General features: G+C 45.2%; 1 protein-coding gene across 4 annotated transcripts in view; it reads left to right on the top strand.

Annotated features, from left to right (window-relative positions):
• cachd1 (cache domain containing 1) overlaps positions 1–26,916 on the top strand; it is a 79,137-nt gene that overhangs the window by 38,519 nt on the left and 13,702 nt on the right. For all 4 annotated transcript variants that reach the window (XM_029121729.2, XM_029121727.2, XM_029121728.2 and 1 more), the window contains exons 3-9: positions 10,885–11,033; positions 15,477–15,583; positions 18,259–18,385; positions 21,987–22,131; positions 23,054–23,270; positions 23,442–23,591; positions 26,418–26,651. In XM_029121729.2, coding sequence (XP_028977562.1) covers positions 10,885–11,033; positions 15,477–15,583; positions 18,259–18,385; positions 21,987–22,131; positions 23,054–23,270; positions 23,442–23,591; positions 26,418–26,651 — 1,129 coding nt within the window. The remainder of the gene's footprint in view (positions 1–10,884; positions 11,034–15,476; positions 15,584–18,258; positions 18,386–21,986; positions 22,132–23,053; positions 23,271–23,441; positions 23,592–26,417; positions 26,652–26,916) is intronic.

Below are 26,916 nucleotides of genomic sequence, written 5' to 3'. Positions count from 1 at the left end.
GCTATCTTCCTGTGTGCACGTGTGTCTCAGTGCCGCAGTAACACACACACACACACACACACACACACACACACAGTGATCATCAGAGGGAGAGAGGGCTTATTAAAATTCTACAGCTGCCGTCTCATTGGCTTTGAAGTTGTTTCAGTTCATTGCGGGCTCCGTTCTCCCCCGTGCAGTGCTGTCAGTGCAGTAAGGATCTCTGACAACGAGATGCTGCCATAAAAACATGCGTCCTCCAGTCCCTCTGTATTCTGAACGCAGAATGTCATTTTGTCTGCGCTGTCCCCGTGGTTAGTAGTGAAGAGAGACTGTTAGATTCCAACATGTTCGTGCCATAGCTTTGAAATCGCCGTTATGAACGTAGCCCGATCCTGAGGGTCATTGGTCATACGGTGTCTGTGTTTTCTTGTGCCTGGCCAACCTGCACACAGCTAATAAGCCGCCACTGTGTAGAGTAGACAACCATGGCAGCTTGCTGGCCAAGCCCATTCCTACACTGCATTGGTCTGTGATGTTTCCACGGCATGGCGAGTTTGACTGGCTCCTAGTGTTAGCACTGGCCATAAGTACTGTGTAGTATATTGTAGATCACTTTGATGTATTCGATCATTTAATAGCTTTTTTTACCGTTGGTTTTGAACCTCAGCTACCGATGTTCAGACAGTATAGGGTACTAGGTTGTACATTGTGACCAGTATTGTTACATTTGCAACAAATGGTTTGGCTGTGTAGCCAGGAATTTGTCGGGGGGGGGACTGTGGAGTTTGTATAGTTTGGGGAAAGAAATCTCCCTGATATTTGTTTTAGTAAGAAGGCTGTACCATTGTTTTCAAGGGCCCTGAATAGAAAGGCCATTGTGGATTAGCATCAGTGTTGCACCTAGCCGCACACAGCTGCCTCATCCCATGAGCTTTGCTACTACCTCAGTCAGTAATTTTTTTTTATTTGGACCTAGACTATATGCCAAAAGTGTGTGTGGACACCCGACCATCACCTATAGGAGCTTGTTGGACATCCTGTTCCAAACCTATGGGCTTTTAATAAGGAGGTAACATTAGAGATTCGGCAGCAACAATAAGACCTCAGGTTTTTGTGTTTTGTCTTCCAAATAAGTCTGTGGTGAAACGTCACATAGGTTCAGCAGCAGCAATTCATAGTTTTCAGTCATGTGATTGCTCAGACAGCCTTGCGGGACAAATATTGTAAAAATGTGGTGGCTAACATGGAATTCTATGGAGCTAGTGCGTAAGCCGGTCAAATGATGTGTGTTTACTTCACCTCACAAAACATGAAAAACAAAGGTTTATTGGGCACTTGTGACCCACATACAGCACCCGCTGCGCTATTTACATGGTTAAAAACAGCGACATCCCTGCCAGAGCTGAACTTTGGGGATGTTTACTCAACTATACATTTAGTTCAGAATTCTAACATACACACCCTGCTACCAAACCAGACCCACCATTGACAGTCTGGGTGGAGAGTGTTTGATTGGTGCTGTTCCTCCTGTATTAACTTTATTAACTTAGCTAATGCTTTATGTTTAATAAGAGAGGTTTAGCTAGCCTCACCTACTTTAGCTAGTCCATTGGAGTTGGTTGCATTGGTGCAGATGAAGACAGAACCATGTCATTCATTACACTGATTATATGTAGATATGATTGCAAATACAATATTTATGCGTTTCACTTATCCAGTGGAACTGCAACTATCTGGCATTTAGTATGAAGTATAACTAGTAAAAGTTGTCAACGGAGGGCAATGGAAGGAGACTGTTTTGGCCACCAAGCGGGCATTCCCTATGCCATGTCGCTGCGAAAACTGTCAATAAGACTTACGATATTTGTATTTTGCCTTCAAAATAAAGGCCTGTGATTTGTATTGTGTACATTTTCAAAGGAAAAACAGTGCCACATTTAAAGTCACTTAGCTCTTCAGTATGACCCATTGTACTGCCATTGTTTGTCTGTGGAGATTTAATGGCAATGTGCTGCATTTTATGCAACTATGAACAATGGGTGTGGCTGACAAATGAACTCAATAAATAGCAGGGGTGTCCACATACTTGTGGCCATATAATGTATACTAGATTGCCGGGACTGGACATTGCATTCATAAACAATATTGTGGCCTGTTATAAACTATTATGTTCTGTCACATTACCTTGCTAACTTGTGACATTACCAGTCTCTGACAAAATGTCCAGTCATATTACCTAACCTGCTGGTAACTTTACCATTACATCCAACCATTTTGGAGCAGAGAAAGTAAGAATAAAGGTAAAGTTCTTCAGGTGATCGGTTATCACAACTATAAAGGAGTGACAGATTCTCTGGTACTGTAAACCTGACATTTGTAAGGAGTTTTAAATATATTTTTTCCCAGCATTGTAGAGCTGGAACCTGCCAGTAGGAATTCTGTTACATGCTTTGCCTCGTATCTTTAATTCCACGAATAACACTTCAGCTGCTAATTTAATAGCAAATTTGCATCAGCCAATACAATGAAAACATTTATTTTTTTATTCAAAGTGTGCGCGCGTGCACTAATCAGCCATACCATTATGACCACCTGCCTAATATTCTGTAGGTCCCCCTTTTGCCACCAAAACAGCCCTGACCCGTCGAGGCATGGACTCCACTATACCTCTGAAGGTGTGCTGTGGTATCTGGCACCAAGAAGTTAGCAGCAGATCCTTTAAGTCCTGTAAGTTGCCAGGTGGGGCCTCCATGAATCGGACTTGTTTGTCCAGCACATCCCACAGATGCTTGATTGGATTGAGATCTGGGGAATTTGGAGGCCAAGTCAACACCTTGAACTCGTTGTTGTGTTCCTCAAACCATTCCTGAACCATTTTTGCTTTGTGGCAGGGCACATTATCTTGTTGAAATGAGGCCAGTGCCATCAGGGAATACTGTTGCCATGAAAGGTTGCACATCAATCAGGGTGGTCTGCAACAATGGTTAGGTAGGTGGTACATGTCAAAGTAATATCCACATGTATGACAGGACCCAAATTTTCCCAGCAGAACATTATATAGTATAGTGCATCTTGGTGACATATTCTCCAAGTAAGCGATGCATGCACACGCACCCGGCCATCCACGTGATGTAAAAGAAAATGTGATTCATCAGACCAGGCCACCTTCTTCCATTGCTCCGTGTTCCAGTTCTGATGCTCACATCCATTGTAGGTGCTTTCGACAGTGGACAGGGGTCAGCATGGGCACCCTGACTGGTCTGCAGCTACGCAGCCCCACACGCAACAAACTGCAATGCACTGTGTTTTCTGACACCTTTCTATCAGTACCAGCATTAACTTGTTCAGCAGTTTGAGCAACAGTAGCTCGTCTGTTGGATTGGACCCCACAGGCCAGCCTTTGCTCCACACGTGCATCAATGAGCCACAACCCTGTCGCCGCTTTTCCTTCCTTGGACCACTTTTGATAGGTACTGACCACTGCAAACCGGGAAGACGCCACAAGGGGTGCAGTTTTGGAGATTCTCTGACCCAGTCGTCTAGCCGTCACAATTTGTCCTTTGTCAAAGTCACTCAGATCCTTATACTTGCCCATTTTCCTGCTTTTAACACATCAACTTTGAGGACAGAATGTCCATTTGCTACCAGGTGTTGACAGGTGCCTCGATGACAAGATTATCATTGTTATTCACTTCACCACTCAGTGGTCATAATGTTATGGCTGATCGGTGTATATATTTATATAGATTATCATTGTTATTCACTTCTCCACTCAGTGGTCATAATGCTATGGCTGGTAGGTGTATTTTCTTACATTTATTTACTATATACAGGTAAACCTACAATTTTTTTTGAAGGGTTTTGGAAACTTCAAAGTATTGCTGAACACAGAGTAATAGCAGCAGTATAGAACCAAAACTTGACTTGGACATTCATCTTTAACCAGATGCTCAATTAAAGGGACATAGGCAGTATTATAGTGTAAACAATAAACATTTGCCTTCTGATTACTGAAAAGGGCTAAGAACATTTGAGAGTGAAGATCAGAAACCAGGCACCACTACCGCCTCCTCACACACAGCAAAACCTGGGGTAATTACTGTATCTTAACAGGAAACTAGTGATTTTACACAATGCACTAACCTACACTAATGGCTTTGCTTTCAGGCCCATACTTTGTTTCGAAACATTGTTATTCCATAATTTTCAGGCCATGGTTTAATGGCCTTCCTACCTGTTGATATTTTTCGTCAATCTTCTTTACAAGTATTCTGGATATTTTTGTGTAGCCATCCACATTTTTGTTGAAATAGAATCAAATTCTAATGCTCCTGTCCCAATTCCTCAAAACAAAATGGCGATTGCTTGTCCCTAAGCCCCCAGTCAAACTACTATTACCCTGGCCAGACAGTACCAGACCTAGCGCTACAGGCATGGTTCTCCCTGGATAGGAAAGAGATGGCACGTTGGTTGGTGCCATGGCAGCCGAACGACACCAATTAAAGCTGACATCACAATGGGGAGGAAGCCCCAAGACAAGGAGACCTACGGAAAGACTGACTGACAGGCAGGCAGACACAGCAAGACAGCCTGGCTTTGAGAGTGGTACCCTGGCTTCCCTCCACAATGGCCTTCTCCCTCTCATTAGTCAAGCAGAACAGGAGCAGGAAGGGGAGAGGACATCTGCCACTGTGTAATGACTTCGACTGTCCCTCTCCTCTCACCCCAGAGTGAAGGCTAATGTGTAGGTTGTTTTCAGTGTGTAGTGCAGGATGCTAAGGAAGGTGTGTGGTATTATCAGTAAACCAAAGCGAAAAGGGGGGTGTCGTTCATGAGCCCCCTCAGAGCCAGAGAATGTGAATTTGGAGAGTTTTGTCTGCTCTTCTGCTCCTCTGGGGAGAGGAGATTGAATCAGCACAGACCGACCGCAAACCACGGATAGCCGGCCGAAGGTCAAGATGCCCAATAGATTGACACTTTGTTGTGTTTTTGTGTGGCAGGTGCGTTTGTAGCCAGAGGACAATGTTGTCAGTAGTGTAATTTACTTGTCTATCAGACCTGGGGGCAGCGCTCGGTTTGTGACATTTAAAGAAAGGCAAGTGGAGGAGAAGGTTCCCATTGTTTTCCAGTCACATATTTAGCCTAGTCCTAGGCTAAAAAAGTCAAGATGAATGGAGAATATCCATGGGAATGTATTTTTTGTCCTGGATGACATTAGGGCTAATTTGTGTCCACAAAACCATCCCATTTCGTTTTTCTTTGGGGCTGGAGTTGTGAGTGGGTGGTTGTTTGGGATTTGAGGACCGGGAGGGGGCATCTGGGAGGGAACTCGCTAAACCGGTGCCTTGCAGGTCTTGTAGTTCATCTTGACTTATTAATAGGCATTACTCAGTCTTACCAAGCTGTGGAACAGCGCAGGACACTGGCTCTAGTAGACTGGAAATGAATGCAGGATGTACTCACCTCATATCACATGACCTGATGTGCTCCCCAACCATTGTTCATATAAATCTGTCAACTCTGCAGGTTTAGTGTCTTCTGTTCATATATGTTGTCTTCCCCTAGCAGCCCCAATACGCCGTGTACAATTCCTGCTATATGGGAATGTACTTGCCGCATAAAGGTGCCTCTGATTCCCGCACCTTTTCGCTCTTCACACTGTGATATTGAGTCAAGGGTGGGACCGGTCCTGACCAACCCAGTGGTTTATACCTTTCCTGTGTCCCAAATGAGACACTTCTTACGTAGTGTTGGCTTAGCTCCTTGGGCCCTGGTCAAATGGAGTCCACTGTGTAGGGAACCTGGTTCCATTAGGGATGGGAGGACTACGTGTCATGTGGCTGTAACTCCACAGCCGGTCCGATGTACAGCACTGCTAGCATCACTGGCCAGGCCGTCTGATTAATAGGAGTGGTGGCTGGCTGATTAGGTGTTGTTAGGCCGATGGGTCGCCTCACGTTTCCCCGTTCCCGAGCTGGGTTAGGGTTGTTGGCAGGCGTGCCTCATTTGATGTGGACAGACGACGAGGCCGAATGCTGTAGTTCACTGCAGCCCCCCCCCCATTTTTGGCAGTGCGTGAATGTAGTGACTTGGTGTGATTTCTAGTCTGTATATGGCTTTTACTGTACAGTCGACTATTATGTTGTGAGTTTGTGGGAGTAATTTTTTGTCAATTTTTTTCTAGTCTGTCTCTGTGTAGGCTGTGTGTTTGAATGCGGTGGGGAGGGGGGGGGTTGTCACGAACCTGTAGGTTTTAACTAGGTTCCCTATGGGTTTTCTCCTTGGCTACAGAGTAGAAACAGGAACCTGTTGTAAGGGGCTGTTGGTGCGCTGGTTTTTAATGTCCTGTGGGGGGAACCCATTTTGAATGAGGCTCAGAGATGCGTGCACTCAGCCATAACTCCCCCCAGAGAGCTGTAATACATGCCTAGCATTAGCTAGCATACTAACACAGAACAGACAGGCGTCTGATAAACCCTGTAGGCATAATACCAGCCAGCAGGATTCAATTATCTGCCCTTTGTTTAGGAAGGCCATTTTCCTTCTTGGTTTCCATGCCTTTGACTGTGCAACGCAGGTTTATTCCTCACCATCCTCTCCACCATCCATCTTTATTTCTTCATGTTGACAGCTTTCACACTGCGTCTGGGTTTGAGGTGCCGGGGCCTTTGATGTGGTTCACCGCTCTTTCCTCTGTTATTTCAACCAGCATGTACTATGACATCCAATGTTATACCAACCTTGCTAAAACGTGCAGATATAGAATGTGAGAGTACCCATACATCCTTGAGTCCATCTTGAATAACATGTTAAATGTTTTAGTTGATCGCTGTCCATACATTCATACTGGTCCTGTACCAGAAGTTCCCACACCGGGTGTCATTTCTTTACAAGCTTTAAATGTCTTCCCATCGCTGACACTTGGTAAATGCAAACCAACGCTAAGGCAACGTTTCTCAAAGCCCCGGTCTGCCAACCAACGCTGGTTCGTGGAGGAAACCATGCCAGTCTGTGAAAAGTCCTCTTGAAAAGTCCTGTTTATTGCATTTTACTGCACTTCATAGAACCAGAGTTGTGTAATTACCGAAACATCCACTACAATATCCAGTATTTTACGGTTGCCCCATAGTGGTTTCCGTTTCACTTCTACAAATTTGGCTGTAGCTTTTGAATCGTTCAAGCTATCAACTATTACGACCCCTTAAAATAATGACTCTCAGGGATACAGTCATGTCGTCTTTCTTCTGATGCTCACAAGCTTCATAAGACCCATCAACAGAGAAGGTGGCAAATTTGCAATTGAAAGCAAATCATGTCTCCGGTTTTACCCTGTGATGCTCTTCTTTAAAATCTTCGTACATTTCCCAATACTCTTGATGCATTTCAGTAGCTGCAAACCATATACTGAAATCCTGAAATTTGTGGTGTTTAAAAATCCTAGATTCTGTTTTCCAAGCCACTGTAAATCAATATCTTGTTGTTACTTGCTTTTTGGGGTTTTAGACTTGGTACCTTTATAAGCAATTTGCGACAACTGCTTATGTGAAAAGGGCTTTATTAAATACTTTTGATTTGATTAAATAATATTGGGAGTAGCCTAATGGCCAAATAGACTTATTTAATTACGTTTTTCCAATAGCCCAAATGTGACCTAAAATAGTAAATGCAATTGCTTGATTGACCATGTTATGACTTTGTTAAAATAATTCCGTATTAGGGTAGTAGATATCAGAGATTGTAAAAGAAAGTGTTTTAAGTGGTTAATGTACTACAATACATTATATATTTATATTAATGTAAGATATGACTATAATTTTCTTAAGCAAGTGGTCCCCAGAGGAGTAAGGCCAAGTTTGAGAAACACTACGGGAACTTAAACAACCCAGCTCGAATATTTGCAATTTGGCCTATCTCAAAACATTTGATCCAGGAGGAGACTGATGGTTTCTGCTGCCATCAGGCTGCATTGTCCCTGAGCTTGAAATGGGCCCACCTGGAGCCCTGAGCCGGAGACACGCGTGTCTTAAAACACATTCCATGGGCACATCAACCTGAGCACATCCCAAAAAATGCGGTATAACTTTCAAATAAAACTGTTTTCCTTGTTGGCATAATCGCTTTGATCACACACAACGCCAGTGTGCTTAACTACACCGGATGTTCATTCATTTCTAGTGGAACGCTGTGCTTGTGTTTCAGCTTCGCCTTGCAGTCCGTTGTAGAGCATTCTGTGTTGCTTGTTGAATGTATCTGGCTTGGTGGTAATGGTAGTGATGGGTGAACTTTGAACTTCTGTTGAACATATACCTAGATCAGTCATGCATAAAAGTTTGTGGATTGACACTGTAGGTTGTAAGGTCTATATTTTGGTGTGCCGACCAAGGTCATAGTAGTAAACTAAAATTAAGACTGAACCTACATATTCAAAAATATTTTTGTAAACTGCTAAAATAAGATACACAATAAGATAAGCAAAATCTCCGCATGTTAGGTCCAAAGCGAATTAAACTACAATAAACAATATTATAGATAATTTTAGTTTTTGTTTCTTTGGTTAATTCTCAACTATTGATTGGTGAACAAAATAATTGACATGATTGATGTGATTTGATCGTCTTCAAAGCATGTATGTTCTTCACAGTCTAGTTTAATCTTTTTGAACAATGATAAGGATTGGCATGTACATGCGGGCAGTCCTATTCAAGAAGTGATCCAAAAGTTCTCTGGTTTTGCCTCTACACTTAATACAGTTTAGTTGTCTGCTACGGAGATTAGAAGTTGATGAATTGAGTGATTTCATTGGGGCCAATTTGAGGTTTTCAAAGCAATCTGTATTATTTTGCAGCGATTATGGCCAATACTATTTTTCAGAAAAAGCAAGTGTTAAATTGACATAGTAATCCACGAGGAATCCACACAGAAGATTTTATGCGTATTCAGTTAAAAGACAATCATGTTAGTCAGCAAAATTAGGTAGGGAGACAATGTCACTTCTCTGGAGTGCATTGAAAGCAGAGTCCGATGCCGCAGACTCTGACTGAAGGCATGGTCTGTCTGCACCACGCGTGGTAATGATAAGGCTTGGGAATGATTTGATAGCATGCAGAATAATTGGAGTCTGATTCAGTAAATGTGTACTGTAACTAGTTTTTCAGTGAATTTATTTAAATATAAATAATTCTATGGTTTCATGTATCATAGACCAGAAAGTATACGCTGCGTGGTGGTGGACAACCAGCTTGGAGGCTCTTCAGCACATTCATTTAAGCAGCACATTGCCAGCAGTGCTGATTGTGATATTTATGATGCCCTGCACTGTTTATGACTTTGAAGGCTAGCATCTTTGCAGATGTAGGTGTCCAAGTCTCACTTAAGGCCTTTCACTCATTTCATGTCTTTTAGAAAGGGCTTACCAAAAAGGTTTTTCCACTCCCATCCCCATTAGCATTAGTGGTGAATGAAGTTAAATCAAATTAAAGCATTGTTTTGTTAGCATTGTGTTATCTTGTGAAGATCGTAGGGTGACTGGGATAGACAGTGTACTTTTTTTTCCTTTTTATTAGGTTTTTGTACAACTTGCACCTTTCATGTGTTCATCTTAACTTGCTCTGAAAAGCAACCGTCAAGGTTTTATATAATCTTTTGTAAAACGGGGACCTTTTTAGCAGTCGGAAAGGAAACGATGCATCGAGAGGCCGACTGGGAGAGGTGACTATTTACACTGCAATGGTGTTCAAGATGACACGGATTAATTTACAAATACTGGATGCATTCTGTATAAACTAAGAGCCAACCAGTCTTAAAAGCAGCCTCCCCAGTGACTTCCCAAAAATTCATCCCTGCACATAACCTAACAGGCATAAGCCAACAAACAACACCTATTCAGGTATGTGGGCCTGGTATATCGCTCAAGCGTACGCATTCGCTCAACATTGACATGACAAAACAGGACCAAAAAAAAACAGATGAGCTGCTAACCAAAATAAACCAAGAGATTGGACAGATAACTAGTAAGTGGAAAGATGGTACTTCCATGGTAGCCTACAATTAATGTTCTGAACCACTACCACCCTGAATATGTGATCGTTTTCTTCAGCTGGTAGATGTTAAATAAAGCATTCAATCTGAAGCAGTTCTGTCTATACCATATTAGTATCATTCTATTAGAACATAAAAATGTTTTTCAATATATTGTTCCGATCTGTGACACGTGATGCTGACACCTACAGAATACCTTCACCCGTGAGGCTCGTCTGTACTAACTAGTGTCTTCTCTGCTCAACAGGCTAATGCCTGTAAAATGTGAAGGAGTGCTTGTGGAGTACCCGTTAGGGTTAACAGTGTTGAATTTAGCCGGACTTAATCAATAAAAGAAACCACAGCCAACCACTGTTGAGGAGAGAGATTTATTCATGGTCTTGGGGATTACAGAGACCGCTTGTGCTATCCTCAGTCGTACCCACTCTGAACTCCCTCCAGATATAGAGATACATTTTATATGCACTGAAACACAACGCTGTTTAGATAAGGGACTGTCCTTCATGTAGAGTGCAACACACCTTCCTATCAATCTTCCACAGTTTATTATGCCATGTCCATACCATATATCCTCCTTTTAAGAGCTGAAAAGACTTGTGGTTTATTTAGTGGCTGTATAGGCTAGTTCTCATAGGGGTTCTGTTAAATTTGTAATAAATCTAGTTGGAATCCAACAGTATGGAGTCTAAACCAGGAGCCAGGGGAGAGGAGAAGACCTGAAGGAACTGGGCACAGCCAGATTTAAGATACTTTAGTTCAAGTTTTCTGCTCGTTGTGTGTCATAGTTCCCCCCGTGAGTAATTCCACCACGAAGAGGATGGTTGTATCTGATCGGTACATAACTGTTCTTTCGCTTGGTTGTAGCTGGCAAAGAAGATCCGGGAGAAGTTTAACCGTTACTTGGACGTGGTCAACAGGAACAAGCAGGTAGTTGAGGCATCCTACACAGCCCACCTGACCTCCCCACTCACCGCCATCCAGGACTGCTGCACCATCCCCCCTTCCATGATGGAGTGAGTATTACACACACACACACACACACACACACTTTGCAACTTGTGTGTACCCAAAAACATGATTCTTTCAAAATCCTATTTTCCCTAACCGCTTAAGCTAACCCTAACCTTTTAACTCTTTAGGGTAGACCTATCCCAAATTCTAACCTTTAGCCCATTAAAGTTTTCCCCCCAAATCAAACCCCTTGACAAAATAAGCTTTTTCCTGAGATGGCTGACAAAACGGCCTGACGACACAGTTTTTGGTCCTCGCCTAGTTAGCCAAACATCTCCACAAACACCTTACTGCTTCCGTCAAGTGTTTCAATGTGTTCAGGTCCTTTGTAGAAACTGTTAGGTCTGTCTCCAAGTGTGCAAAATCTGTAAATTCACACACATGACCAGCAGTGGCGGTGGGGAGCAGCTGGAGTAAACACACCTCAAATGAGACCAGAGAGGTGGAGGGAGACCGGTTCTTTCAACCCTAATCTCTACAGCACCAGCTGTCTCCATCTCTCACGCTGCCTCCCTTGTGCTTCCTATCCTTTTCTGCTTCTTTCCCTCTTCTGCTTTTCTTTCCCTCTATCTCTCTCTATCTCTCGCTCTGTGTGTGCGCGCGTGTTCTGTCTCTCTGAAGTCTTACCACTGACTTATCTGGAGTTCCAGTGTGCCAGGCTTCAGTCCAGTGTAGTTCCTGGAGAATTTAATCACCATTTAGTACCGTCCAGTCTTTTCTCTCACACGCGTCTTATTATTCTGGAAGTGTAGATTATGAAAAAGATGGAATTAGATTTTGGGAGGGGTGTGTGCAGGGAGGGAGGCGGGGGGGGGGGGGGGTGGTCGTCTAGCAAGATTATGTCTCACATCTGAGCGTGGTGTCAGTCTGATAGCACTGCCCCCACCCCCCACTTCAAAGGACCCCGCTGGGAGGAAGCTAACGTGTCCCACTCTGGCCAGGTTCATTTCGGAGCTCCACCACTTTAAGTGCAGGCAGAGTTCTCCGATCTCCAGGGCCCTTCAGTCCCCATCAGGGAAAGTTAATAAATATCCCGACATCTGATCTGTGCCGGTGCCGTGCCCCAGCTGGACTAACTCGGCGCTGTCCTGGACCGTCCAGAGCGGCTTGGGTGAGACACACGCGCCCTGGGGTCCAGGTGCCCTTCGGTGGACTTGGTCAGCTGCTCCCGGGTCAGACGGCAGGTCGTAGCCGATGGTGTCAGGTGGTTCACATGCTATTCCTTGTCACTCCTTGTCATTCAGCGGCGGCCGTGGTGTCGGCTCCCCAGAAGCCAAGAGGCCTCCGCTCTGGAACGCTTTAATCCTGTAGTTCTCCAACCTTTCCTCTGGGACTCCCAGGCATTTCACAGGTTTTCTGTTCTGAAGAAGATCACTAGATCGGTTTCAGTGCCTGATCTTAAGCTATATATAAATCATTTACAACTTGAATGTGACTTAGTTTTCGCTATAGATATAAAGTTCCATTGGCCCGTGTCTGATCATTTTTCATGTGGTGATTCATTTAGGAGCGTGGCTTTTCCCCAGCCCTAGTCTAAACTAGAACCGTCATAACTGTCACTTAGGACAGTTCCGTGCCTAGCACCTGTCAGATGAGCATGCGCGCCCCCATCCACACAGACGTCTCTAGCTACAGGATCCAATTGGACGTAATAGCCTGGGCCTGTATGTATCTCAGTGGTTAGCAAATTCTAGCAACAAATCAACAAGCCTGTAGTGATTCTTAAAATGAGTTGGCAACTCTGCCTGGCTCTAGTTACCTCAGAAAATAACAAACCTCAGCCAGTCAGGCAGGTGGAGATAAGAACAAGCCATTAGCCGACTTTCTGTGTGTTTACATGACGATAGATTATTTAATTTTTTTAATACAGTTGTATTGTTTATAATGGGTATTCCTTCCAGATTGTTTTTTACTAGATGGAGACAGGAGGGAAATCTGTTCTGCCCAACCAGTTTTGATGCTGTTGTCTGGCTTCCTGGTGTTTCAGCAAAATGACACACTACTCTATTGTTATGACATTAAAGTCACTGAGAAAATGACTTTAAGGGAACAGCTATTCTATCCGAATTGAGTTGTATTCCTTGTATTTCCCATTGGTGACGACTATTAAGTCCCTCTCCACTGGCTGAGTGTTGGTTCATCCTCCACTGGTCTCTGTGGGATAGAGCTGGAGCTAGGTCTGACTACTAGAGAGAGTAAATCAGAGGGAAATGGGCCTTATTTATTATTTACATGAAATGTAAATTTACATTGGCATGTACCAAGTCCAGCATAGAAGGCATTCATCATATCTTGTTCATGCTTCTTCAAAAAATAGGTTTTGCGCTACCAGAAGAATGATGACTTGAGCCATGTAAATAAGTAGCGTACAAGATACACTGTTTGTCATACTGCAATAGTCATGGCTAAAAATAGCATCTGTCATTTTCTAAAATGTCAATGAATGTATTGGTACATCAAAATATTTTTTTAAATGTGTATTGTTTTGTAAAAATCCTGTGAGCTAGGATCAGGGATATGCTGTCAGCTGTTTCTTTCCTGTTTGCCCAGTGAGCTAGTTAAGCCCCTGTTTGGGCCTGGGGGAGAGGGGTGAGGAGAGGGGTGAGGCGCTTAACTGACCTTAAAGGCTTTAAACCCGGCTCTGATAGGTCCCTGTCTCTCTCACCAAATTATTCTCCCCATTTCAGGAGATCTCGCACTCCCTCCTCGTCCCCCTCATCCGCTCCCCAAGTGCACTTTGAGCCCCCCCATCTCTGCCACTCACGGCAACGGCGCTAATGAAACATGCACTGGTAGATTAAAAGAGGGGAGCCCGGAGTTTGACTAGCTTCTGAGAAAGGATGGGGAGGGTAACATGCAGAAATGTAAAAACATTGTTAGTATTCTTTACCATAAAAGGATAAGCTTCTTAGAAAACACAGACAGTTCAGTACTCTCTAGTTCTATTCATCATGCGTCATTCTAAACTCTTAACAGCGCCACGCAATTTAAATGTTGCATTGGGGTAAGAGAGACCAATACCCTCTGCGATATTCCTGTGTCTCCCCTGAGTTATTGAAATAAATCATGGCAACCCCTTCATTACTGAAATGTATTCAAGCAGGGGCTTGGTCATGAGCTAGCTGAAACAAGAAGAGAGGGTTATATGCAGATCTATGTGCCTCTGGCAAAACAAAAGTGCTTCATAATCAAATGTGCTCACTTCAGGATGCTTCAGGCTTTGTTTCATATATAATACTTTTCAGAATGTCTCACACTCCTTTAAAAACCCTGGATGTTTTTTGTAGGATCTTGCGTCATCTCAATTTCAGATTGCTTTATTGACATAAAATACAATAATGAAATATAGTTCCACGTTTAACGAATAATATTAACAATAATAATATCTATTGTAATATGACAAATCTCTCTCCCCTCTCCTTTCTCTACCTCAATCTCTCCTCTCCTTTCTTATCCTTTCTCTTTCCATTTCCCTCTTCTCCTTCCCTTCGTTGCTCTTTGGTTCCCCTGGTTTTGATGTTGAATTCAAAGCACTTGCAAATTTATTTTTTATCCGGCACATTTGCTTAGCCCCCCCCCGTTTAAAGTGTGTTGAAGGGGAATAATAATGAATGTAGCCCATTGAGAATTAAATGTCTGAAGTTCAAAGCAGCTGGTACATCAAGGCAGCTGTCAATCAAATACTCTCTCAAGCTCTGGCTGGGGACGATGGGGAGGCTGGGGAGAGGAAGTATATTATCTGTCAGCGTCTGCAGGCGTACCTGGCTAGACGTGCGTGTGCGTGCGTGCGTATGTGCCAGATTACAGGTTGCTGCTGGTCGGTGGTGGTGTTGCCTGGTGAATAATGTCAGCCAGCAGGAGGAGGGTGTTCAGTGAACGTGGTAAGGGGGTAGTGGAGCTGAGAGGGGAGTGTGAGATCAAAGCAACCCGTCCTTGGCGCAGTGTAGAACAGGCTGCTCCCCTGAGACTCCCCGCTCCTCTCCTCCTTACACCGTCTTTTCATTACGGGAGCTGAGACGATACTGGGATGGGTAAGACTAAATGCTATGAGTGAGTGACCAGGGGCTACCATCACTGTGTGATACCGCTAGCCCCGTGTGATACCGCTAGCCCCGTGTGATACCGCTAGCCCCGTGTGATACCGCTAGCCCCTTAAACCTAAAAAAACATGCCTTTGTAGAAGTGAAGACTGAACAAAAGATCCTCACCTCAGTATTTACAGTCTATACTTGTTGCTCACTTGCTTCTATATAGTCACACCATGTTCATCCAGCCAGAGATGGTTAGTTTAGTTTACATCGTTTCTTCTCTTGGATTGCTGCCCTCTTCTTATCTCACTTTATCTTCTCCCGCCTTCTATGTGTCTGAGAGAGATTTAGTGTATGGTCAATTAATCAAATGTTCGTGCACTGGTGCTGTTGTTAAGGTGTTTTCTCCCCGGTTAGGTTTGATGGGAACTTCAACACCAACGTTTCCAAGACGATCTGCTGTGACAGACTGTCCCCTACAGTCAACAGCAGAGCCTTCAACCCTGGACGAGACCTCAACTCAGGTCGGTCACCTTCTACCGCCACCACTCCTGAGCCTCTACCACCCCTAACCCTGTTCCATTAACCCCAACCGGTCCACTGCTCTGGTGGATAACCCCCTCTTTTTCATATTCATCTTGTTCATTCTATCGGTCCCCAAGGCCACATGAGCTTCCTGTACTTCCTGTCCACCTCTTCTTCAATCCCCACCCCTTTATAATGCACTCCTCATACTCCAACACTCCAGCCCGGTGCTTGAGTTGACATTCGGAATAGAGCATTGTGGGTAGTTTCAACAATAAAAATCATTTGAAAGCAGAATTGGCCTCTCTGATTTAAATTAAAATAAATTCTGGGCTACGTGTCCATTCAGGAAAGGCATGTTTAGGAGACTGTTGGGCCTTGCCCATTTCCCCAACCCACTTCTGCACTGCTGGCCAGTCAAATGGGATGTCACAATAATTAAGTCATGATGATGCCTTACATTTTACCTGAGTGTCTGAACAGTCAAACTGTAGAGCCAGACAAAGAAGATGCATTTTCAGTTCATTGTTTTTTTGCTGAAATCCATTCATATCATAGCAGAATTCTGTTTTTAGTTATTTTCTGAGATCCTTTCATCTCGCAGCTGAATGTTGCTAACCCATGTAGTGACTGAGGCAGCTGAATGTTGCTAACCCATGTAGTGACTGAGGCAGCTGAATGTTGCTAACCAGTGTTTGCCCAACATGTTTAAAACCGAATCACATTCTTGCTAATGGTTGTTTTGTTTCAATGTGGGAGCATTGGAAAAGCCAACTTCTCTCCTGGATACACTATCCCTCCTCCTCGCTAAGGACTGTAGAAACTACGGTCTACTCTCATACCCGTCTCCTGGTCTCTCATACCCTCTCTCCTCACAAAAATCCAGGTGGCTCTGCCTCAGAGCAGGTTAGGACGATTCATCTTCATCCCAGAGTTTATTATTCTAAGGCAGCCATCAAGAGTTCATGTTACCAGCTAGCCTTCATTTCTCATCCCGTCTTGACCCACACCCTCTGCTAGCATTCATTATGTCCATTTGTCTGGACCCAGTCTAAACAACCAGAGAGAGAAGACCAAGTGGGGGAGAAGGAATGGGACGAATATTCAAATCAGGAGGGAGAGCAATAGGCAGAGAGACCATGATAAAGGACAGCGCAATTGTGGGATTGAAAGAAGTGGAATAAGAGGTGGGATCAAGAGATTATCCTGAGGCCGGAGAGAGAAATGACTGAGGGTAGCAGGAGAAAAGAGAGATGGCACTGGTTCTAATAAATACTTTTCCCGGACTCTCCTTCTGGTTCTCATTCTCTATGCCTTCCACTTTCCTTACCTCCTTTCTAGACATTAGCTCTGGTCATTTCTGCTATCTCTCTGCTTCCTTCTCAGTCCTAGAACTCCCATATCCCTTTGTTTCCTCCTCCATGTCTCTGTCTCTTCGACACACCGGCTTGTTTCCCACGTTGCTCCGGGCCCTGGTTTGATGTGAGTGTAGTTGGTGTTCCCACTCCGGCCCAGTGGACACATTAACCCCTCTCCACTTAGCCAAAGTGTTACTGATCTGTGATAGAGCACTGAACACGGATGGAACTAGTTTGAGGAAGTGGCGGCCCCTCAGCCTGTCGTCTATGTGGTTCTAGTGTTTTCTAAACACTGGTGGCGGGATTAAGCGCCGCGGTCTAGCAGATGTATACAGACTCTTTCAGACTGTCAACATCCCGAGAGGTTTCTGTTTATACCAGACCTGGAGATGGATGGACTGGCCCAGAGTGCTGATACTGGGCAGGCTTGCATGCCTCTGCTCAATAACCATTGATGTAGGAAATACTAGTGTGTCACTAGCCCATATCCCTTCTTGCGTTTTACTTAGCTTGTTGTGGATTGTTGGTTTGTATTGGGTGCTCTGCTCGTTAATGTTGACTGTCTGTTTGGTCTTGATGTGGGCCTCTAGTTCTAATTTGGGTGGTGCTGAGAAGATTGGATTAGCAAGCGTGGTAGTCAACTCTTGTGGCAGTAGCTCCGACATGCCTCACTTTTACATCGTAGCCTGGTTAAATACTTTAAATTGGGACGAATTTGCTGGTATTTGTAGCCGTCACTGAAACTCTCCAAGACAAAGAAACACGTTTTCAGTAATGTGGCCCCTGTGTGGCTCCCCTCTCTTCTGTCATGTGAACGGCTGTAGTTTTTTCTCTGCTGCTTTGCTGCTCCACACAGGAAGCTGCAGGGTTTCTTTTCTCATCTCTCTGATGGTTCTTTAAAATTCCCTTTGTTTGTTTGTTCGGCAACTACTTTGGCCCAGTTCCCTGGCAGATGCTGCTGTTACGTTAGCTTAGCAGATAGGACAGCGATGAACTGTTCATCTGATATCCAGTCTGTGCACATACATTGACTGAGTGTAAACATGGTTAACCACCTTAAGCCTCTTAATCAGTGTGCTCTGACAGGTGTCTGACAGACCAGAATGAAGCCCTTCGAGGTTAAGAGAAAGAGACAAATGATCGAATTTACTCTCTAATCTACTCTCTAATCTGCTGTTTATTACTCACTCTCCTACATCTTGTATGTACTACTTTCTCTTAACTCCTCTTTATTACTCTCACTGTCTCCTATCTCCTGTTGGTCATGCTCTCTCTCTGCCGTCTCTGGTTCCTAACACCTTTCTCATCCTCCCTAGTGCTGGCAGATAACCTGAAGTCCAACCCAGGCATTAAGTGGCAGTACTTCAGCTCAGAAGAGGGCGTGTTCACAGTGTTCCCCGCCCACAAGTTCCACTGCAAGGGCAACTATGAGCACCGCAGCAGGTAATATGACACAGTCTAGATGGCACTTTGACAAACAGTTACAGGCAACCAGCCCTGAACACAAGGGCTGCTCTGGAGGACTGACTTGTTAGTAAATCATCACTGACTGGCCAATCCTCAAAACATGTAGCTTCTTGTGACCACAAAATGGTCACCAACTACTAGGATGAAAGAAAACAGAAAAACTGCTATTGTTTTGTTCTGACTCTATGGGCTCTTTTGTGGCACTGGGAGAGTATGTGAAAATGACATTTCTGCCCTATTCGGGATCAGGGTCTCTCCTCACACACACACACACACACACACGTCCCTCACGGCCCCCGGCAGGAATGTGTCCTGGGACAGTAAAGACCACTGGAATCTCTCACCCGCTGTTGAGGTTTCTGTGGCGTAGCCTGGTGAAAGATGTCTCTCTACTCTACTCTCCCTGTCTCTCTCTGACATCCGTCTCTCTCATCAAACTCTCGCAAGGTCATCTCTCCCGACCAGCCAGCTGGCATTCAGCTATGAGAAAAATTTTGTTGCCCTCGCGTCGGCTTGTTAAAAAAACAAATGGGGATTTTCTGGACACGAACACCCGCTCTGCGCTGTCTGAGCCTCATAGCCCTGGATCACCACACCAACCAGTCACTGTCCCGGACCAGCAAGAAGAAAGAGTTGGGTTGCTTAATAGAAGAGCCTCTCACGTTTAAAGCTCACCTAGAACATCTTGTGAAAAAGCTCAGGCTCAATTTGGGTTTTTAAAATAATTTTTAGCCTGAAATAAGGTGTTACTTTCTTGGTTGTAATCAACTATGGTGATATATTTGAAATGCTTGCCCCTTTTGTGTCTATATATTTGCTGGACACTGTGTCCGTGCACCCTATGGCTTTTGTTAAAACTCTCTGGTCATCCAACTCTTTGCCGTATATGTGATTTGTGATTTGGCCTTCTGGAGCTCCATGGAGACAAAGGCTTTGGTATGTCTTCAGGCCATTTTGAGAGCGCTCCTGTTTTACCGGTGTACCTACAATGTCTAGCAGACGTGACTGCGATGCAATTAACTTTTTGAGCATAAGGAGTTTATAGAGTGAAACTCATTCTGTTCCTCTGGTCCTTGTCTGCAAAAGGGCTTGAATTGACACAGCGTGACTCGCTGTATGAGTTTAAAGCTAGACTAAAATATATGGTGGCCAATTATGTGGGGGCTTTTAATGTTTTGACCACTTTGCTCCACATCTCCCCAGAGCACTCTTGCCTTTCTCAATGTGTAGATTTATGTTTTTGCTTTGAGTTTTAAATGTTTGAAAACCATGCTGTTATGCTTGGACAGTTCTGTCTTATGAATTGAGTTTTAATTTCTTTGAGGCTAACCTGGACAATGTTTGGTTAACACCTTACACTTCATGGAATTGGTAAAGAGTGGATTTAATAATTGCATTGCAATGTGATTTAAAAATGATTTCACGCTCTGTCAAGTTGTCTGAAATCAGAGTAAGACCGGCAATCTCAAGTCTTGCTTAAGTTATTAAAACAGTTATCACTATAACTTGGCCACTCAGGAAACTGATGTGCTTTCTTTGTACGAAGCGCTTGTGCTGATTTGGCCTGGTGTTGTTGACTATTGACCTGCAGAAGGATGAGTTCCTCTCCCAGTGTCTGGTGTAAAACAGACCGCAGCAGGCTTACATCTACGACTGATCTTGTGCTGGGCTGCGTCCTCGTTCTTTTCATCTTCAAAAACTATGCTTGAGTCTAGCGCTTGCCTAAGGGACCATGTCGATGTCGTTTGTATGCAGGACACAGAAGGGGTAGTCAGTGTCAAAAAGAATGTTAATGCCTACTGTTTCACCAGGAGTCCATGAACCTTAGGAGATTAGTTAAACAAAATGGCCTTCCTAAACTCATTTAGACTTGCTTACTTATGCAACTTTTATATTTGATCCATCCCTTTAAAAAAAAAATCAAATCCTAATTTAATCCATTAGTTTCCAACATTCAGTATATGGAAAACGCCCTAGGTGAGTGAATTCCTAAGAGCTTATTGCCTATGCATAGGGCTTCATGTAAATGTTTCTCCCAGGCAGAAAGGGGTAGAGCATGCATACCATGGAAAAGATTGGAAGGGAACAGTTCACCATGTTTGGAAACCGTCTGTTCATGTTTGGAAAATGGTCAAAACCAAAAATGAGCAAACAGTTGACCCAATTCAAGATGTAATCCTAACATTATTGATTTGTATATTTGCTGCACCATCTTCACCAATGTTAAAATTTTTTAAGCCTAGAAAAAATTGGATTGGTGTAACATAGGATTGAAACTATTGTCTCCTACTGGCCAGTCCCCTCTTCTAATTGGACACAGTCATGTCAATCAAATGTTCTCAGTAAAGAGTCTTCAACTGCAGGGTGTTTTTTCTTCTTTTTCTTCCTGTTTTCTTCAGAAACCACACTTTGTTGTTTTGTAAGTCAAACAGTTATTGTCATCACAGTATTTCATTTTCCACCACGTATCCTCTGCAACGAAAATGTTTGAAAATTCTGACGACAAAACGTGCTGAAGTGGCTCTGTTTGCTGTGGGGATGGGGTAGGGTTAGGGGATGGGTCACCTTGTTTCAGGCTATGATTAAGTTCAGGCCTGCTGACAGTCACACCCAAACAGCACTATAAAGCACAGAGGCTGGGCTCTGACACCATGTTCAAATTAGGCACATATCAGTGTCTGGATCTGACATTTTCAGCCCGTATATGGACAAGTTTGTGTATATGAAGCCAAGAACAATACAGCAAAACAATGCATCTTGGGATGCTGCTAGACTTGCCCTTTTACTCAGAGGCTGTCACATTTTCTCGACTTATATGGTCTTGGACACGTTAGGCTCATCGCTTTGCATGTAACAAGTTAAAGCCCTATTGTTTTGGGTATAATGTGTGGAACAAATGATAATTAAAATCAATTTTCCTTAAGTTGTGATCTCCTGCATAACTCCATCCAGACCACAGGTTAAGAACCAGAACCAGTATTTCAGACTTGTTTTATCTGACAAACAGGGCTGGGAATAGGAGGTAGAGATGGAACGGCGAGGGCTGGGAATAGGAGGTAGAGAGGGAACACTGGTGATGGTTGGGAATAGGAGGTAGAGAGGGAACGCTGGTGATGGTTGGGAATAGGAGGTAGAGAGGGAACGCTGGTGATGGTTGGAAAAGCAGTGGTGGTGCCGCCTCCCAAAAGCAACAGTATCCTGGGAAGGGGATCTCTTGTGAAAACAGTGTTTGGAGGGCTCTGGGCAGCCGGAGGTAGGGGGGACAGCCCTGGGAACTGCCTGCCGGCTCAGACCACCGTGAAGCAGGGCGACGTAGGAGAAGGATGGGGTTACTAGCCCGGGTCACGGCAGGATTATGTTTGTCCACTGTCAGTAAACCTCCCATCATAAACAGTTTATTGTGTTTGCGGCCATTTTTCTTTTTTGAAGTGAGAAAGTATTGTTGAGTGTGCATGTGTTAGACTTGTGTATACATTGTCATTTCTGTCTAGGCCGTGTTTGTGTACCCCTCTCCCGTCTGTGTATGTCGGTGTCATGTTTGTATGTGCTCTCATCTTGTTTGTGTGTGTTGTGGCAGGCCTGTGTATGTGTCGGCGGTGCGACCCCAGGCCAAACACATTGTGGTGATCATTGACCACGGCATGGCCATCACAGACACACAGCTCCAGATCGCCAGAGATGCTGCTCTTGTCGTCCTCAACTCCATAGACGAACATGATAAGGTCAGAAGATGGCGCACCCCCTTCCCAGTGTCCCCCCTGATGCCCCCCCACATCATCATGCATCCCCCCTGATGCCCCCCCACATCATCATGCATCCCCCCTGATGCCCCCCCACATCATCATGCATCCCCCCTGATGCCCCCCCACATCATCATGCATCCCCCCTGATGCCCCCCCACATCATCATGCATCCCCCCTGATGCCCCCCCACATCATCATGCATCCCCCCTGATGCCCCCCCACATCATCATGCATCCCCCCTGATGCCCCCCCACATCATCATGCATCCCCCCTGATGCCCTCCCACATCATCATGCATCCCCCCTGATGCCCTCCCACATCATCATGCATCCCCCCTGATGCCCCCCCACATCATCATGCATCCCCCCTGATGCCCCCCCACATCATCATGCATCCCCCCTGATGCCCCCCCACATCATCATGCATCCCCCCTGATGCCCCCCCACCGCATCATCCATCCCCCCCGTGGCCCCCCACCGCATCATCCATCCCCCCGTGGCCCCCCACCGCATCATCCATCCCCCCCGATGGCCCCCCACCGCATCATCCATCCCCCCCGATGGCCCCCCACCGCATCATCCATCCCCCCGATGGCTCCCCACCGCATCATCCATCCCCCTATTGCTCCCACAACATATCCTCCACCCCCTGATGCCCCCCCACTCCCTGATGCCCTCCCACTCCCTGATGCCCCCCCACCACACATCATCCATCCCCCTATTGCTCCCCCACTCCCTGATGCCCCCCCACTCCCTGATGCCCCCCCACCACACATCATCCATCCTCACAAGGTTTTCTCCTCTCCCTATGAAGATAGCAGTCACTATATATTACCAGAAGGTGGCGTTGTGTTGGTTGGTCATGAATCTGACTGTGTTGTTGCTGTCCTCCTCTCACACAGATATCCATCCTGTCATCAGCTGAGGCTGTGCGTGCCTGTTCTCTGGACCAGTGCTACAAAAGCTACCTGTCTCCTGCTACCAGTGAGACCAAGAGGAAGATGGGCACATTTATCAGCAATCTCAAGGCCTCTGACAGCCCTACCCAGCATGCACTCGGCTTCCAGAAGGCTTTCCAGCTCCTCAGGAACACCAGCAACATCACTCGCCAGCTCACCAGTAAGATCATATTGAACAGCTCAATCCATGTTTTTATAACACAATAAGATCATTTGTATACTGGAATAGTTTGTGCTTGAAATGGCTCACTGAATGTTATAAAAGGTCAGTGTTTGTGAGAAGGATTTATTTCTAATTTTGTGATTTGGTTCTGATCCATGTTCTTCTCAGACACAGACATGGTCATCGTCTACCTGTCGTCTGGCATCACATCTGGAGAAGCGTCAGAGCATGAGAAGAGGGACACACTGCGTGTGGTCAAAGAAGAGAACCGCCACCTCAACAACTCAGTCATGATCCTCACCTACGCCCTCATGAACGGTAGGAACCCTTAACCACGCAGTTACCTGGTCAGACGCTGACCTTAACCACGCAGTTACCTGGTCAGACGCCGACCTTAACCACGCAGTTACCTGGTCAGACGCCGACCTTAACCACGAGGTTACCTGGTCAGACGCTGACCTTAACCACGCAGTTACCTGGTCAGACGCTGACCTTAACCACGCAGTTACCTGGTCAGACGCCGACCTTAACCACGCAGTTACCTGGTCAGACGCCGACCTTAACCACGAGGTTACCTGGTCAGACGCCGACCTTAACCACGAGGTTACCTGGTCAGACGCAGACCTTAACCACGAGGTTACCTGGTCAGACGCCGACCTTAACCACGAGGTTACCTGGTCAGATACCGACCTTAACCGCGAGGTTACCCGGTCAGACATTAACCACCCGGTTTTCCAGTCAGACATTAACCACCCGGTTATCCAGTCAGAAATTACATTAAGAAATCACCCAATGAAGACAATCAGTCAGAAGTCACTCAATGTACATTTCAGTGTACAAGTACATTAGAATTTTGGATTGTTATAATATACACTTGTTACATTTTTACAAACGGAATGAATCCAAAATGCCTGATAAGGTGAATAAAGGAACAATCCTGATGACTAGTGAGCTGTGTGTGTGGATGGTACCTGGGGTGGGGTGTGAGTGGGGGTGGGTCTGGACTCAATCCGATGGGAAGGGGGATGGGTAAAGAGAAGCGCTGTGAGCTGGAGAGGTCCTCATGAACCTCAAAGGCTTTTTGTTTTGAACTGTGTCTGGTTTATCCACCTCCCCCTCCATTATCATTCTATTCAACCTTCCTCCCCTCCCCGCCTGTGTCGTCCCTTCCTCCCCTCCTCTTCTCCTCCCCTTCCTCATCTTCTCTCACCCACTACTCCCCTCCCAGCCCTCATCCTCTCCTTTCCGCTCTCATCCCCTCCTACCTATTTCTTGCCTTCTCTCCCACACCTCTTTCACCTCCCCCTCCTGTCTCTCCTCCCCCCTCTCATCCCCTCCTTAGCCCTCTCATCCCCACCTACTTTCCCACCTCTCTCATCCTTTTCTCTCCTCTTTTGCTCCATGTCTGACACAGTGACCCATTCACAGTACATGCACTTGCCTGCCATAATCACAAATAATTTGTCAATAGAAAATAACAATGAGGGACATCTGAGAGGCCCTGACTGTAGAAACTTCAAAGGGTGTGTGCGTGTGCTCATGCATGTCAGCTGGCCAGATGTGAGCTGTTGAATGTCGGTGATCAATGGATGCCCCCCCCCCCCATCCGCTCCGATGTTTTCAAGTACACTGAACAAAACATGAACCCAGCAATCAACTATTTCAAAGATGTGGTACATATCAGGAAATCAGATTAATTACTCCCTTATATATGGATTTCACATGACCCAGGATACTGTTATTCATCTGATTGTCACAGATAAAAACATAAATTGGGGTGTGGATCTGAAAGCCAGTCAGTATCTTTAGGGAAGAGGAGCACGCTGATAAGCTTTCCTGAGACGGTTTCTAACATTTTGTGCAGGAATTCTTTGGTTGTGCAAAACCACAGTTTCCTCAGGTGGCTGGTATCAAACGATCCCACAGTTAAAGAAGCTGGATCTGAAAGGCTGGTGTGGTTACTTATGGTCTGTGGTTGTAAGGCCGGTTGGAAGTACTGCCAAATGCTCTACACCTACTTTGAGGGTTGTGCAGGAGAAATTAGCGTTTAATTATGTGGCATCCTTGTAGTTGGCACATTCCCTCTAGACTTGAGACTTCTGTAGCATTGTGTTGTGTGACAAAACTGCATGTTTTAGAGTGGCCTTTTATTGTTCTCAGCCTAAGGGTCACCTGTGTCGTTATCATGCTATTTCATCACCATCTTGATATGCCACACCTGTCAGTCAGATGGGTTATCTTGGGATAGGAGGAATGTGCACGGACAGGGATGTCAACACATTTCTGTAAAAGACTTGGGAGAAATCCTGGAATCACATGTTGTTTTTGTTCAGTGTCTGGTGCAGTCGTGAGTGTGGCAGATGTGCGGTTGATTGTTCAACGTGATCAGTGGAGGACTTTTTTTCCCGTATCTACTCTGATGTTTCAACTATGCATTTCTGAGTGTTAGAATCTGGAATCGCGACATACGGGGTGTTCTGCCAATACCTCTTGTTTTTCCCCTTGTGTGTGCTGCTGTCTAATGCTAGCCAGTCTCTACTGCCCAAGCCTGTATCACTACCTCAATCCCTCAAGTATCCTTATAATGCAGTATGGAAAATGAAATGGAAAAGAAAACACATTGAAGATTGATTTAAAGACATTGACTAGTAAATCCCTTGCCCATTCATTCATGGCTTTTAGAGAGCATATTAATAGCCAGATGTCCATGTAGGCCCAAGCTGGCTGTCAGTCCATTAATACCAGAATGCGTTAGTCTGACTCACCTTCTTATGAATTCAGTCAACCCTCTCATCTGTCCATCTTATCATGACCAGATCTGTCCCTAAGCACACATCATGAACCCTCTTTAATCCAATCAGAAAAATGATTGGTGTTCGTTCCTTATGAATCCCAGTAAAATGCCAGCTACCTCCAGTACCAGTTTTTTGGGCCTTCTGTGTTGGAGGGGTCATTCTAGGGTGTCCTCTGTAATCGGGTCTAGCTGTATTCTTGAGGGCTTCTGCATGATCCATTCCATCGATCTATTAAAAACGCTCAGAGGTATCTTGTGGCTGCTCTATGCGCCAGTCAACAGGGGTGGGGAGGAGTGTGGGGGCGTGTCAACACAAGCACTTCAAACCACAAATGTCCATCTCTCCGCAGAGGGCGTGACCGGTCTGAAAGAGCTGGCGTTCCTGCGCGACCTGGCCGAGCAGAATTCGTTGAAGTATGGCGTACCGGACCGCTCAGCGCTGCCCGTGGTGAAGGGGAGCATGATGGTCTTGAACCAGCTCAGTAACCTTGAGACCACCGTGGGCCGCTTTTACATCAACCTGCCCAACCGCATGATCGACCTGGCCCGCTTCAGCCTGGCGTACCAGGACCCCATAGGAGATGGTGGGTTTACAACTGCTCCCAGATCAGATTCTGTAGGTTTGTTTAATACTGTTTGACTGCAGGGTTCGTTATGAAACTGGATCCCAATCCCAGAACCAGCTTTTCCTTGGCCATGTGGGTAGTGGGTTTACAGAGGTCTAGGGCCAGGGTTGCTGTCACCGTCATTATGTGTAGTGTTCTGATTTGAAATCTGTGCTTAGTAAACATAAGCCCTACCTGGGAACTAACAATCGGTCTGGGATCAGTTCTGCTCATGTCTGCCTGG

The sequence above is a fragment of the Esox lucius genome, chromosome 8, assembly GCF_011004845.1.
Source record: "Esox lucius isolate fEsoLuc1 chromosome 8, fEsoLuc1.pri, whole genome shotgun sequence".
Lineage (NCBI taxonomy): Eukaryota > Metazoa > Chordata > Actinopteri > Esociformes > Esocidae > Esox > Esox lucius.
Note: the sequence above shows the minus strand (reverse complement) of the source record. Positions and strands in the feature narration are given on the sequence as shown.